General features: G+C 37.4%; 1 protein-coding gene and 2 long non-coding RNA genes across 5 annotated transcripts; 2 read left to right on the plus strand and 1 right to left on the minus strand.

Annotated features, from left to right (window-relative positions):
- The first annotated feature begins 241 nt into the window (after positions 1-241).
- On the plus strand, positions 242-3,655 carry LOC130744508 (zinc finger BED domain-containing protein RICESLEEPER 2-like). Its single transcript, XM_057596683.1, has 6 exons — positions 242-2,429; positions 2,511-2,586; positions 3,080-3,152; positions 3,238-3,336; positions 3,436-3,512; positions 3,622-3,655. The coding sequence occupies exons 1-6, from the start codon at positions 242-244 to the stop codon at positions 3,653-3,655; spliced, it is 2,547 nt and encodes an 848-aa protein (XP_057452666.1).
- A 1,628-nt stretch (positions 3,656-5,283) lies between these two features.
- LOC130745265 (uncharacterized) lies at positions 5,284-8,162 on the plus strand. Of its 2 annotated transcripts, XR_009021631.1 has the most exons (3): positions 5,403-6,053; positions 6,192-6,323; positions 6,415-8,162. It is a non-coding gene; the product is annotated as an uncharacterized LOC130745265 (long non-coding RNA). The 2 variants fall into 2 exon arrangements; XR_009021630.1 differs by having other exon boundaries at positions 5,284-6,053; positions 6,192-8,162.
- Positions 8,163-8,394: 232 nt separating this feature from the next.
- Positions 8,395-11,984, minus strand: LOC130745266 (uncharacterized). 2 transcript variants are annotated; one of them, XR_009021632.1, is made up of 2 exons: positions 10,662-11,984; positions 8,395-9,034 (listed from the first exon to the last, which is right to left on the minus strand). It is a non-coding gene; the product is annotated as an uncharacterized LOC130745266 (long non-coding RNA). The 2 variants fall into 2 exon arrangements; XR_009021633.1 differs by having other exon boundaries at positions 9,889-11,984.
- Positions 11,985-13,315: the final 1,331 nt, after the last annotated feature.

The following is a 13,315-nucleotide window of genomic DNA, read 5'->3' on the forward strand; positions in this document are numbered from 1 at the left end:
TTTTGGAAAGACACTTGAAAGTTAATTAATACTGGCTGAAATTTACACTTAACATGCTTATTCATTCACTTGAAACTTGGGCTTATGTTTTGACAATTCCATAGTCTTGATATCTAAGCTGGTTATGATTTTTTTTTCATTATATTTTTTTCTTATTTATCATTGTTTCTATTTTGGATTGACTCTTGAAAGCTAAACTAGCTGAACTTCACACTTAACATGCTTATTCATTGACACAGTGATGGAGCAACCTAATCAACACTTGTCTTCGACACCATCTCCAATAGACACCCAAGCAGCTGGACCATCCAATGTAACTCAACCAGCAGGTGCTTCTATTGGTGGAAGTCAACCCACTCAAGGTGCTGAGACTGATATTGCTAGGGCTGATCCTGTTGTGCTTCCCCCACCCCCTGAAGTTGAAGGGGCTAATCCTAAGAAAAAGCGTAAGCCAAATGCTAGCGGTCCGCGTACAACAGCTTCTATATGGAAGCACTTTACCAGATTACCTGAAAATGAAGTTCAAGACCCCACTGCTGCTTGCAACTACTGTGGTAAGAGGTATTTGTGTGATAGCAAGACTCATGGCACCACAAACTTGAACACTCACTTGAAAATTTGCATTAAGTACACCTATGCAATCAGTAATGATCCAAGCCAAACTGTCCTTAATTTAGCTTCTGGGGACCTGGCAGCAACTAGCCTTAGATTTAATGTTGAAGCATGTAGGAAGGCAGTTGCGATGTTTGTTATCTTAGATGAACACGCTTTTAGAGCTGTTGAGGGAGAGGGATTTAAATTTCTATGTAACCAATTGCAACCTCAATTCACAGTTCCGTCTAGATTTACTGTTGCTAGGGACTGTTATCTGATTTACCTTGATGAAAAAGTGAGGCTGAGAGCCTTTTTTAGGTCAAATTGTAGTAGGGTGGCCCTTACAACTGATTGTTGGACATCAGTTCAGAACCTAAGTTACCTAGTCTTGACTGCTCATTTCGTAGATAATGATTGGAGGTATCAAAAAAGAATTATCAGCTTTTCAACAGTACCTAATCATAAAGGTGAGACAATAGGGAAGGTTGTTGAGGAAGTTTTGAGGGAGTGGGGGCTTAGAAATCTGTCCACAATCACCGTTGACAATGCATCTTCAAATGATGTTGCTGTAGCTCACTTGAAAAAAAGATTTAAGAACATGAATGGTTTGGTCTTAGATGGCCAATTCTTCCACATGAGATGCTGTGCTCACATTTTAAACCTGGTAGTGAATGATGGTTTAAAGGATATGAGTGGTTGTATCACAAGCATTCGTAATGCGGTTAGGTTTGTTCGGTCATCTACTCAAAGGCATGACAAATTCATGGAATGCATTGAGTTTTCTAGGATATCTTCCAAGAAACTAGTTTGTCTTGATGTTCCTACTCGATGGAACTCGACTTACTTGATGTTGGATGCAGCTGAGAAGTTCCAAGTTGCATTTGAAAAGCTGGAGTTTGAGGATCCCAATTACTTGGAAAGCTTTGGTGTTGCTGGTCCCCCTACTAGTGCAGATTGGGATAAGGCAAGAGCTTTTATTAGATTTCTGAAATTTTTTTATGAGGCCACACAAATGTTTTCATCATCCTTGCATGTTAGTGTGCATACTGCCTTTCACCAGCTTGCTGTAATTTATAGTGAGCTTGTGCAGTATTGTCATAGTTCAAATCCTACTTTGAGTAGAATGGGTATGGATATGAAGCTCAAGTATGATAAGTATTGGGGTAGCATTGCTAACATTAATCATCTCCTTTATTTTGGGGTCATCTTTGATCCTCGATATAAGTTGAAGTATGTAAGGTGGTGCTTTTCTAAAATGTATAATGAGGATCCAAATCTGATAAAAGAGCTCATAACTAGCATTAATGAGAATCTGTCCAGAATGTACGATTGCTATTCTGCTGCTCATAATGAAGAAAATAGGCAAGATCAAGGGCAATCATCTCATGGACCATTGGGTCCTTTGGAGGGGAGTACATCTGGGTCAAAATCTGCTGAAATTCCAACTTTCTTAGAAATGGCAAATGCTTTTCAGCAGCATCTTGAGCAAGAAAGTTCATTTGAAAGTAAAAATGAGCTTGAGAGATACTTAGATGAAGCTTGTGTTAAAGATAATGGCAAGTTTGAGCTGCTAGTATGGTGGAGGCAGAATTCATCAAGATTTCCAATCTTGTCAATTCTGGTCAAGGATGTTTTGGCTACTCCAGTTTCAACAGTGGCTTCTGAGAGTGCATTTAGCACTGGTGGTAGAGTCTTGGACACTTATAGGAGCTCTCTAAACCCTGAAGTTGCAGAAGCACTGATTTGTACTCAAAACTGGATGAGACAATCTTCCAATCAGCCCAAAGAACTTGATGTTGTTGATGTATTTGACCAATCTGAAAAAGTTATAACAGGTAGAAGTTTCTTTTCATAACTGTTATTTTATTTATCTGTTTTCTTTCCTAATAGATGTGTTTTCTTTCCGTGTTCTGTAGAATTTCGAGGCTTGATCATTTCTGGAAGGGCTAGAAGATCTGCTGCTGGTGCTGGATCTTCTCAGTCACAGCCAATGTCTATTGGCTGAGGTTCAATGGTTTGCAATATTTTATGAATAAGTTTTCTTATTGCTGCCTGCTACAATTTATTTTTCAAATTGACTAATTTTTCAACTAAATGTTTATTTTATGGCTAATTTTCAGTTGAGAAAGACTTTTTTGGAGTCATTGTGTGCAATGACTCATATTTTGGTAAGTCAAGCTATTTCTTAGAATTATTGTTTCTTTCTTTTTAGTTTGGACAAATATCTTAATTTTTTTGTGATCTTCATTGTTGGCAGCTAGTATGTTGATAGCTTCTTGCAGTTGTTGAATTGTGTTGTAATGTGGATATATTTTGGCTGAGTTTGGGGCATTCTTTGGACTTATTTTGGATTTCTCAAGATGGGCATGCTACTACTCTGTTCTGGTTGTCTTTGGTAATTTTACTGATATTGATTTTTACTCTATGTTTGGTGTTAGCTAGATTTGACTGAATTTGTGTTTTGATCAATTCATTTCTATTGCAGCCAAAATGTGGTGTTGATCACCATTGAAGGAATATTAATTGGAGCTCTACTATTGAAAAGTATGTGTATTTATGTATTTGTTATTGTTTGTGCTTCCGATTTTATTATTATCTTCTTGCGAATATAACTGAGTTGTGCTTCAATCCCTCCCTTTGTAGAATTGTTGGCTAATGGAGAGTGCTCCTAAAAGATTCCCAGGGAATACAATTACTGGTTATTCCCTTGAAGCTCCTATGCTAGTAGTGTACATGGATGAGGTAATATTAGTAACTCTTTGATTTTGTTTTTATTTTATTTTGTGCTGCATTACATTTCCAGCAAAGGAAAATGTTTAACTCTTGTAATTTAAATGCCAGATGTCACTTGAGGGCTGGAAGAGTTTGATAGAGTGCCCCAAGATTCATGCAAGTTTGATGGTGAAGATTGAAGAATGGTGAATGACTGCTTAAGAAGCAAAGCTTTAATGACAGATGCATACTTTTCTACTTAGTTATTTAGGCTATGATTGGTCTGTAACTATAACATACTTATCTACTTTTTAGCAATTTAAGCTATGACTATGGGTCTGTAACTTGATTCACGCATAACCATTGATGTTGTGCTTATGCTACCTATGCCTAATTTTTAATTAAGTTTACCTATGACTACTTTTTAATTAAGTTCAAAGATTTATTAGTTTGATCTCTAGTGACTCTAGTTTGGAATGTGCTGTATGAAATATTAATTTGGTGCAGGTTTTTATCAATGAGTCAGACTCATTGTTAGCAAAAATATGATTTTAGTCATGGGCTAAGGCCTTAGTTTACCAAAATTAGTACAGCCCAAGAAAAAATTAATTTTGGAGTTTTTTTTTTTTTGCAAGTCTGTTTTACTAAATAAAACCTTGATTTTTTTACCAGGTCCAAAAAAAAACGTAGCCCATTATTTGGGCCCAACCCGACCAAACCCACCCGAAACTAGGTTGGACCCAACTTTACCCGAACCGACCAACCCGAAAGTAGCAGCGGTCGGTAGCGGGCCTAATAAATTATTGTTCGGTTTTTTTCGGGTGGGCTGAAATTGGCCCGAACCCGACCGAACCCGCCCGAAGCTCACCCCTAGTTCAAAGTCAACCCTATCAAAGAGCTTAATTCATTCTCAGCGAACCCTCTAAGTGCACAATTTCAAACCTAGCTAAGAGCTCAACTCATTCCCCACTAACACCCACTTCAAATCAACCTTAACTACGAGCTCTACTTATTCTCAGACAATTCTCTAAGTACTTTAACTAAAACTTATCTAAAAGCTTCACCCATTCCATGCCGACACTTTAATTGTTCCAAGTCAACACTATCAAAGAGCTCCGCTCATTTCGTACTGACACTCTAAATGCTCTATGTCAACCCCAAATAAGGGCTCCAATCATGTAGGAGTGATGTGACCTTTGCTACGCTTTTTATAGGCTTGTCCCTCTCTCACTCTTTCTCTTCCTCACTCCCAATCTCTCCTCACCCCAACACACATAGTGGCGGAACCATGACACAGAAATTGAGGGGGACAAAATAAATAAGATCTCAATACATGTATACACACACATAAAAGTTGTTGTTATCTTAAAATTATTTTGTTTTTTACTTTCATTTTTCTATGAAAAAAAAAATGTCAATGTGGTTCACTTGGAACTTATGTGGTAGGTGTACTAGTAATAATTAATTATATAAAAGTTACTATCAAGATATATGAAAAATTAAAAAAATTTAGATAAGCAGTGTTATAAAACTCAAACCATTCATCTACTTAGTTTGGGTACTAGGTCAATGAGTCAATAGTTCAACCAGGTTGAATCGGGTTCAACCAAATTTAAATTGATTAATTATAAGGGTTCCCCTAATATGCACAACTTTTAGAGTAGTGTAATTTTACACCACTTACTTGATCGGTTATAGCAGGTTAACACATTATTATTTTTAAAAAAAAGTATCTTTAAAAATTTGTTATATATTAAATTTGTTTAAAAAAAATGTGTTAACCTGTTATAGCAAGTTAAAAAAAGTGGTGTAAAATTACACCACTTTAAAAGTGGTGCACATTAGGAGTCACCTTATTATGAAAGTAAGAAATATTTTGAATGCTAAAATTAAAAATTATTTCCCTCTCAATTCACCTACATTTGGAGGGAAGTAAAAATTGAGTGAGGAGGGATTTTAATCCCCTTCCTCCAAAATTTTGAAATTTGTTTCCCTTCCAATATGGTTTTAGGCGCTCAAATTTTCAACTTTCCCTCTCATGTTTTTCAGATTCAGGCACTGATTTTACTATCGTTTTTGGCTGTGGGTAAAAATACTCTTTTCAACTTGTTCCAACCTACAAATGCACTGTCAGAGGCATAGCAACTAGAAACCCTAGTTCTCACTCCCTCTCCTAACATCGTCAATTTCGTCCATTCGGCCATCTCCCAAAACAGCCGCCAGCCTTACGCCGTCTACCGCCGCGCCGGCCACCAGTCATCCGCCGAGTCTTGAGGAACTGGTCGTGCTGTCTCCCTTATCGCTCGTGTCCCCGGTGGTGGTACCCATGACATTGCATATCGACACCCTTGCGGCGACGGCAGTGAACGGCGGTGACGATGATACCTCGGTGATGCTTAGAAGAACCGCGGCAACCGCCGCGAACTCATCGGAGGATAGTGTTCTTCCCTCTCCTCTGAACATGCGCGCCTTCATGCCGAATTGCTCCGCCGTGGAATCGTCGTATCTAAAGCATGGCAGCGAGCACATAGTTATGTTATCATGTAGTTGTAGACTTTATTATTTACTGCAATGGAGATTTGATCTACTTGTATTTTTGTACAGATTGAAAATGATTAAGGATCTATGGAGTCTGAAATTGGTGTTCCTGGTTAAACCTTTCCCAAGTGGGCAACAGATATAGCTCTACGACTTGGGGTTGGGGTTCCATTCAATTGTGCAAGCAAGATGATACTCCTGATACTGTTGTAAGTTCAGCTGAAGTGTATTTTTTATGGAAGCACTTTACCTTTTGTGCATGTCTGTGTACTTCTTCGTTGTCCACTAATCCTTTGAACTGGTCCTGCTGAAAGAGACATTGAGCACCTTTATTTTGCACATTCCAGCGCTGGAGGAGGAGGGATCGTGGGAGGTGGTGATTCCACGGCATATATGAGCGCACATGGAAGGGGTAGAGGAGGGGAGATTGAGAGAGATGTGTCTTCCATGGCAGCATCTTTGGAGTCTTGAGGTCCAAGGTTTGTGGTTTAAGTTAATGTCTTGGCTGCCTGAGTAATTTATTCCCTTGGATTTGAGCCTAATTGTTCTTCTTGTTTTTGGGTGGTGTAGGATTTTGTTCTTGTCATTTTCTATTTTCCTTTCATGTATGTACTCAAGTTGAAAGCTCCTGGGTCATTTTCACTCGCTTGGCCCAATTTTCTTATGTGTATTTGATTTTTATTATATGAAAACTCAGTTCAATTAGTTCTGGTTTTGTGAGAAACGACTATAATGACTTATATCTATCTTATCCCTGCATTGGCTGGTTGCTTGGGTTTGTATATATTAGTTTGCTTTCTGAAGGGTAATCCTTTAACATAAATGGAAAGACAAACTGTGTGAACTTCGTCAAAGAGTTAAGTGGGATATGAACTTCAAAATTAAGATGTAACATATTTCCTTTACACCACATACTCTATTATTCATACTCCATTCAATTATTTCTTTTGTGATTAATCTCAAGTAGTAATTGACCTATGAAGAAATTAAAATTCATTCAGGGATTTTATCTTACAACAATTTTACGAAGTCTTCTGCATCTAGCTTCTAGCTCTTGGATCTGTATGGTTCTCTTTGTCTAGCATTATTTAAGCATTTCACATATGTCGATAGTTACTTACTCTACTAAACTGAGCATGAATTTGGCTTCAAGCCATTCTTCTTCAATGGTTACTTCACCTTCGTAAGTTCTTTGCTTATTTTTCTATTGTCTTATCAATCTTGACTCGTATGCTGAAACTCCTTATTGTTCATCTTATAAAACTTTTTGTTTGAAGATAAACTTACCTTCTGTTGTAAAACCCCAGTACGTATGATTGTTGATATTTAGAAAGTTGAAGCTGATTCAAGATAGTGAAGGAGATTTTTGGCCAGTATACAAGGTAACTGTGGATAGATTATAGTTTGTCTGACTTAGCAGTATAAGTTTTCAATATACTGGGGCATGCCACTTATCCTACTAATCTTCTGTTTTCATGCCTAGCTTCCATTAGCATAAATGGTGTTTATTCCAAGTCACTCATGTATCACAAGTGGAGAGAACATTGGATCCTTTATTTATTTTCTTCTAAGAGAGAAAAATGTTTGATAGTATTTTCAGGAAAACTAGTAGAGTATGATGAGCCAATGAACCTGATGAAGAGAGAATGTTTGTTGCTTGGGAAGCTTGTCAAAGAATACTGGTCTCATTTTCAGTCTGCAGAATCTCATTGAAGCTGAATGCCTTTCTAGCTCTTCTGTCTTTTTCTGTGGGATTGGTAAGAAGCCAAGAAATTGTAAATAAAAGTAGGGTGTAAGATGTATTATTTGGACAAATTCTAAGGCCAGGTAGGAAAAGGATTAGAGGGACTTAGATGTGAATGGTGCAGATGGATTCAAAAGAAACATTTCTAGGAAAACTCATTATCTCATTCTGGACGAGGTGTATAAACAGTTTCAGTTTGGAAAACAACATTATTTAGAAATGTACTTGAGATACATGATTTTGTTGAGGAATGCGGATAAAGTTGGTTCGAAGACACTGATGTTCTAAAGTGCAACATGTGTTATGTTCAGGAGAGCAACATGTGTTATGTTCATGAGAGGAAGTGCATGCCATCTCTTCGACAAGTCTTTGTTGCTGCAAGTTATTAATTTACTGTTTTTGCTTACTGTTTGGAATTCTCCAGACTCGTAACAAAAAATCCAGAAAATTACAAGGGTTGATTTATTTGTACATATTGCAATGAGAATTACATGTAGTTATTTTTAACCTTTAGATAGATAACAGATGTTGTTTTACAAGTTGCAAAATTTAATGAACTGAATTTTATTATTATTATTTTTTCTTTTTCTGATAAGCGAATTTTAAAATTTGTTTAAAATTTGTGGATGGAAGGTGAGAAAACCATGAAGAAAATGTTTGGTCTTATGATTCACAATGAAAGAAGCTAACAAATTGTGCACAATTGTAGATTTTGTTTCTGCTCTCCGGCAAAGCCACATACTCATGCCTTATGAATGAGAAAATATAATCTAAAGAAGAATTTCTCAAGAGACCACTAAATATCCTTTCTTAACACACTTATTTAAAAAAAGTAATAAAATTTTCAGAAGTTTATTGTTTAATCCAAATAAGTGCTTTGGATTTCAACTTTACAACATACTCAATGGTTATATCAGTCAACCATAATTGATATGAATTTTCATATGCAAACCCAAGATTTCATATCAGTTGAATATGTGAGCCAAGAGTGGTTCATAATAGTTTTAAGTTATAGATAGTTCGATCAAACCACTCATTTACAAATATTGAACCAAACGTATGCCACAAGCAGTAGTTGACAAGCTATGACTATTCTTAACTTCTTCCCAAGACAAATATTTTCATTCTTACTTGCTTCCCTCCAAGGTCAACACGTGCATTTTTTGCTACCACTTCTTCACCTGTTTTATGTTCTTCAATAAATCAATGTTTTATGTTCTTCAATAAATCAATGCGAAACTTCATTGATCTTGGACTTGTGTCATCACACCAAAAAAGGAAATCACAATGTGTGGAAGACCCACCATGTCTTCTACAACCCAAAAACTTCCTCCCGGGGTTCCTTCAATTTTACAATCTCGAACCTTACATGGAGCACCACAATAGCATAGTTGGTTGTTGTCCCCCCAATTGGTGATGAGAAACTTCTTGAACCAGAATCAGACCCTGTTAACAAATATCTTACGTTTAGCGTTAGAATTTAATTTAGCATTAGAACTCAATGCTAGCCACAATAATATTTTCAACCAGATTTCTTCTGTTTAGCATTATGTTAGACCATCAAAATTAATTGGCAGCCACGCTTTGCACTAGCTTTGCAAGAATAGTATAAACAAATTCTACAATCTAATACATGTGCTGAAATCAAAACTCATGTAAGACCATAAACTTCAATGGTATTTACTTCATGGCAAATAATAGAACAAGTAATAGAATACAGTATTGTGAAAACTGAAAATTTATAACAAACTTCATTAATAAACTTCATAAACTGCATGATAGCAAAAGTTGTTAATGGCGGATAGCGTAGCGTAGCGGCAAGGCCAAAAAAGGCTATAGCCCTATAGCGTGTAGCGCTACGGGGGCTACGCTGATTTTTTTTACATATATTCCATCTAATTATACTGTATAATATATATATGGTTGCTCAAAAATGATAGAACTGAAATTATATCTCACTCACACATAATTGATAAATAGCACTGAAATGAGATGAAGAAGGAGAACAAAACATTAACAGAAAAGAACAGAAAATATAGCATGGAAAACAGAGCATGAACAGAGCGTGGAAGAAGTAGAATAGAGATGGAGAGCAAAAGACCAAAGAAAAATGAGAACAGAGATGGATAATAGAGAAAAATATGGAGAACAATGAAATATGAGATTGAGAATATAGAAAATCAGAAAAATGAGAGAATAACAGAGAAAAAGGAGGAAGAAGAAACATAGGATGAAATAACCTCAAACAACAACACTTTCTCGCAGGTGTGGGGAAGAAGGAGCTTAGGAATATCACAAACCTGAAGTCGCCGGAAAATTCGCCGGAGGTGGTGTGGGTGTGAAGGAGAAGAAGCAACGTGAAGAGGAAGAAGAAACAGAGGTAGGAAGTGAATGTCGAGAACTCTGTACAATGAAGAAACATAAGAGGAAGAAGAAACAGTGTGTAAGCTTCATTAACCGAGGGGAAACGACCATTCTGCCCTCAGTTTTTTAAAAAGCTTGATTAACCAAATGAGAAAGACCATTCTACCCTCAATTTTTAAACCTAAGTCGGGGTAAAAACGAGATTTCGCCCATCATCACTTTCCCTTTCCTCCATCGCGCCGCTATTGCGCTGCACCAAGCGCGATTTTCGCCGCGATCGCGGCCGCTACCACCGCGACGCGAAATCCGCGCCGCTGCAGCCTCCGGCGTCGCGCCCATCCGCCGCTCCGCCACGTACCGCCGCGATAGCGGCGCTATAGCCCGCTATTGACAACACTGAGCAAAACAACTAAAAACATATATAGTGAAAGTGAAAACATAAAGGCAAAGATGCTTCCATCTTTATCAGGGAGTAAACTTCAATCAATGTAAAATAGGACACAAATCTCATTTTCCCCCTTTCTATTTAACCACAAAAGGTGAGCATGATTTTAACTCAACGGTTCTCAAGATTAACCAAACCTCAATCTAATCAACCATACCATCATCAAGCAAACACATAAATTGAAGCAAAGTCCAAGGTGCATGCATCAACAACCCCATCATATCATCTAAATTAAATAAAGCAAGCAATGCAAAGGCAGTGCACCTGTTTATCTTCTCTAAGAACCAGAGGTCTTCCAGGTGAAAGCAAATCTATCACAGTTTCATTATAAACCTCAAGATAGGACAGATGAACGACATGGTTTCCATCACAACTTCTCTAACTGATTTTACTGAAAAGGTCCTTATTTGCCAACACCATCATCCCTGTGCTCTAAACTGTACCAAGCATTGCGTAAGTTTTCCCAACTCCAGTGGAACCATAACAGAAAACTGACCCATTTCTCCCTTGCAGAACCACTTCCACAAGTTCCGAAGTTCTGAAAATGCAAAGAAGTTTTCACTCCTCCATAAGGCAACATTTCCCTCTCCCTGCCCTAATACTCATATTATACCTCAAGTATTTGGATAACAAAACATTTGTCTTTTAAGCCAGCAATCATTCCTTCTAAACTTTCATTAAGCAAGCAATGAGACAGGGTATTCAACAATTGTAAAAACAAGCCTTCACCCGAATCACATGGGGGCCAAAAACAAGCAGAATTGAAATTCAAGAAAAAGACCTAACTCATCAGTAACAACAATATCATTTATTTACACTAACATGAACACATAAATTCTAATCGTACTAGTGAAGTTTAAGGTGCATACATTGTCAACCCCATCATCAAGCATGTTATGGTGGCAAGGAGTGAACACCTACAACTAAAACAATACAAAAACATAACATGAAAAAGAAACTCAAGAAAAATAATAGTATAAACCTGGAGTTGTATACTTTGCTTTGTCCCAGAAAAAGATGGCTTAATGGAAGGGGTGGGAAACAGAGAAACAGAGAAACCCCAAACTCGTTCTCGGGCAAATGCCACGATTATTGAGACTTAGCAGAAAGACCCTCGAAGAACACCAGCATACACACAATGAGGATCGCCTCATACGTTGACCCCCGAGTGGAAGTGCCCCCTAGTCTGCAAGCAGAAACTCGCCTGCGACATGGGTCTCATGAACCTTTTAGGGCCATGCTCGCAAACACCATTGGAGCCATCAATGACATCACAGAGTTTGTCGTACCTGTACGCCGTATTCCCGGTGCCGTTGTGGCACTCGGTCTTTATGGTGCTGCGGATGTTAGGCGTGGCAGAGAATCCCACCACCGGCGAATAGGGCGAGGGCATCGCGATTGGAGCGGCGGGCGCGTTGGATTCGGGAATATAAGAGGGCGAGATTGGGAGGGTGAAAGCAGTTAGGTTGTAGAATTGGGGCGTAGGAAATAATCAAAGCTGAAGGGGTGGCGTTGCACAAGGATGCACAGCGGCGGAGGGCGGAGGTGATGATTGAAATGAACACAACAGATGGGGAGGGATTAGGGTTTTTGATTTGATTTTCAGTTATAATTTAATTGTTTTACAGTAAATACTTAATTACCTAATGATAATTAGATGAAACTATAGGGACTGAAATTGGGATTTTAGAATACTTGTTGCTTTGACTCATGGCACACGCTTAAACGGATTTCTATTGGGCCAAGTAGCAGTGGCATCACTGCCTCCTATTTTGGGGTGGCTCCTTAGAATTTGCCATTATAAATAGATAGATTCTAAACTTAATAACTGTTATTGACGTAGTTGACACGTGGTTATACCAACCCAAATTACTTAAATAATAATGTTGTTTAGTGAATAACAAGAATGGTTGGGCTCAAGTGAAAGAGACACAATGGAGGAAAGAAATGGATCCACTAATAATTATTTTCACTCTAGCGGATGCTATCTATTTTTGTATCGTGTTGTATTAGACAAAGTTTAAGTCCAATGTGAATCAAACCTTAAATAAAAGAAAAAGAATAAAAGGAATTTGATATCACTCCACTTGCCATCCACTCATGATGTATTGCAATACTCAAGTGAAACCAAAACATCCACCTCAGCATATTAACTTCTTTTTATTTTAAATATACAATACAATATACAATAGTAACATATATATTCGAACTTATAACATGGAAAGTAAATAAGTCCTTCAACATTAGACTAGTTGTCACTAACTGAATTATCATTTACAACACTCTCCATCCCCCATTCACATAAGTCATATTGGAATAGCAATTTGGCATTTTAATGTGATTGAATTTGCCAATGGATTCGTTCAAAAAATTTTTTTTTTTGCCAATAGATGGAAAACCAAACATAATTTTATATTGTGTTTGTGAATTGAGATTTGGAGGAGAGGGGAGGAATAAGTTAGGAGGAGATTTTAAAGGGGGGGGGGGAGGGGAGGGATTTGGGGTAGTTTTAAAAGCCCCTCCAAAACCCTCTTCTAGTTATGTTTTTAAGTTCCCTCAAATTTGGGATTTTAAAGAATTTGAAACTCTCAAACAATGGAATGGCACCCCCCCTTCTCCCTCAATAATTATCTTACTAGTTGATTGTATCATTGAATCATGTACATAAAATAATTAATTGTTGAATTAATATATTCTATCTTCGTTGCGCGTTTCATGTCTCACTAATAAAATTATGTCATGTTAATTGATAAAATATGAATATTGTAACACCCCGATTTCGGTGGCGTCACTTTAGTAACCAAAAGAAAATACTTTAAGCGGAAAAACGTGAATTATTTTTTTTCGACAATATAACTAAAGACAAAAAGCAATAAAACTCCCCAACAAAAGATAAAAGGAACTACTATACAACTATA

Source organism: Lotus japonicus, chromosome 3, assembly GCF_012489685.1.
Source record: "Lotus japonicus ecotype B-129 chromosome 3, LjGifu_v1.2".
NCBI classification, from domain to species: domain Eukaryota; kingdom Viridiplantae; phylum Streptophyta; class Magnoliopsida; order Fabales; family Fabaceae; genus Lotus; species Lotus japonicus.

Coding starts and splice junctions, on each gene's coding strand:
- LOC130744508 (XM_057596683.1), top strand. CDS start 242: ATGGAGCAACCTAATCAACACTTGTCTTCGACACCATCTCCAATAGAC. Junction 2,587..3,079: donor TCTTCTCAGTCACAGCCAAT/GTCTATTGGCTG, acceptor TTTCTATTGCAG/CCAAAATGTGGTGTTGATCA. Junction 3,153..3,237: donor TGAAAAGTATGTGTATTTAT/GTATTTGTTATT, acceptor CTCCCTTTGTAG/AATTGTTGGCTAATGGAGAG.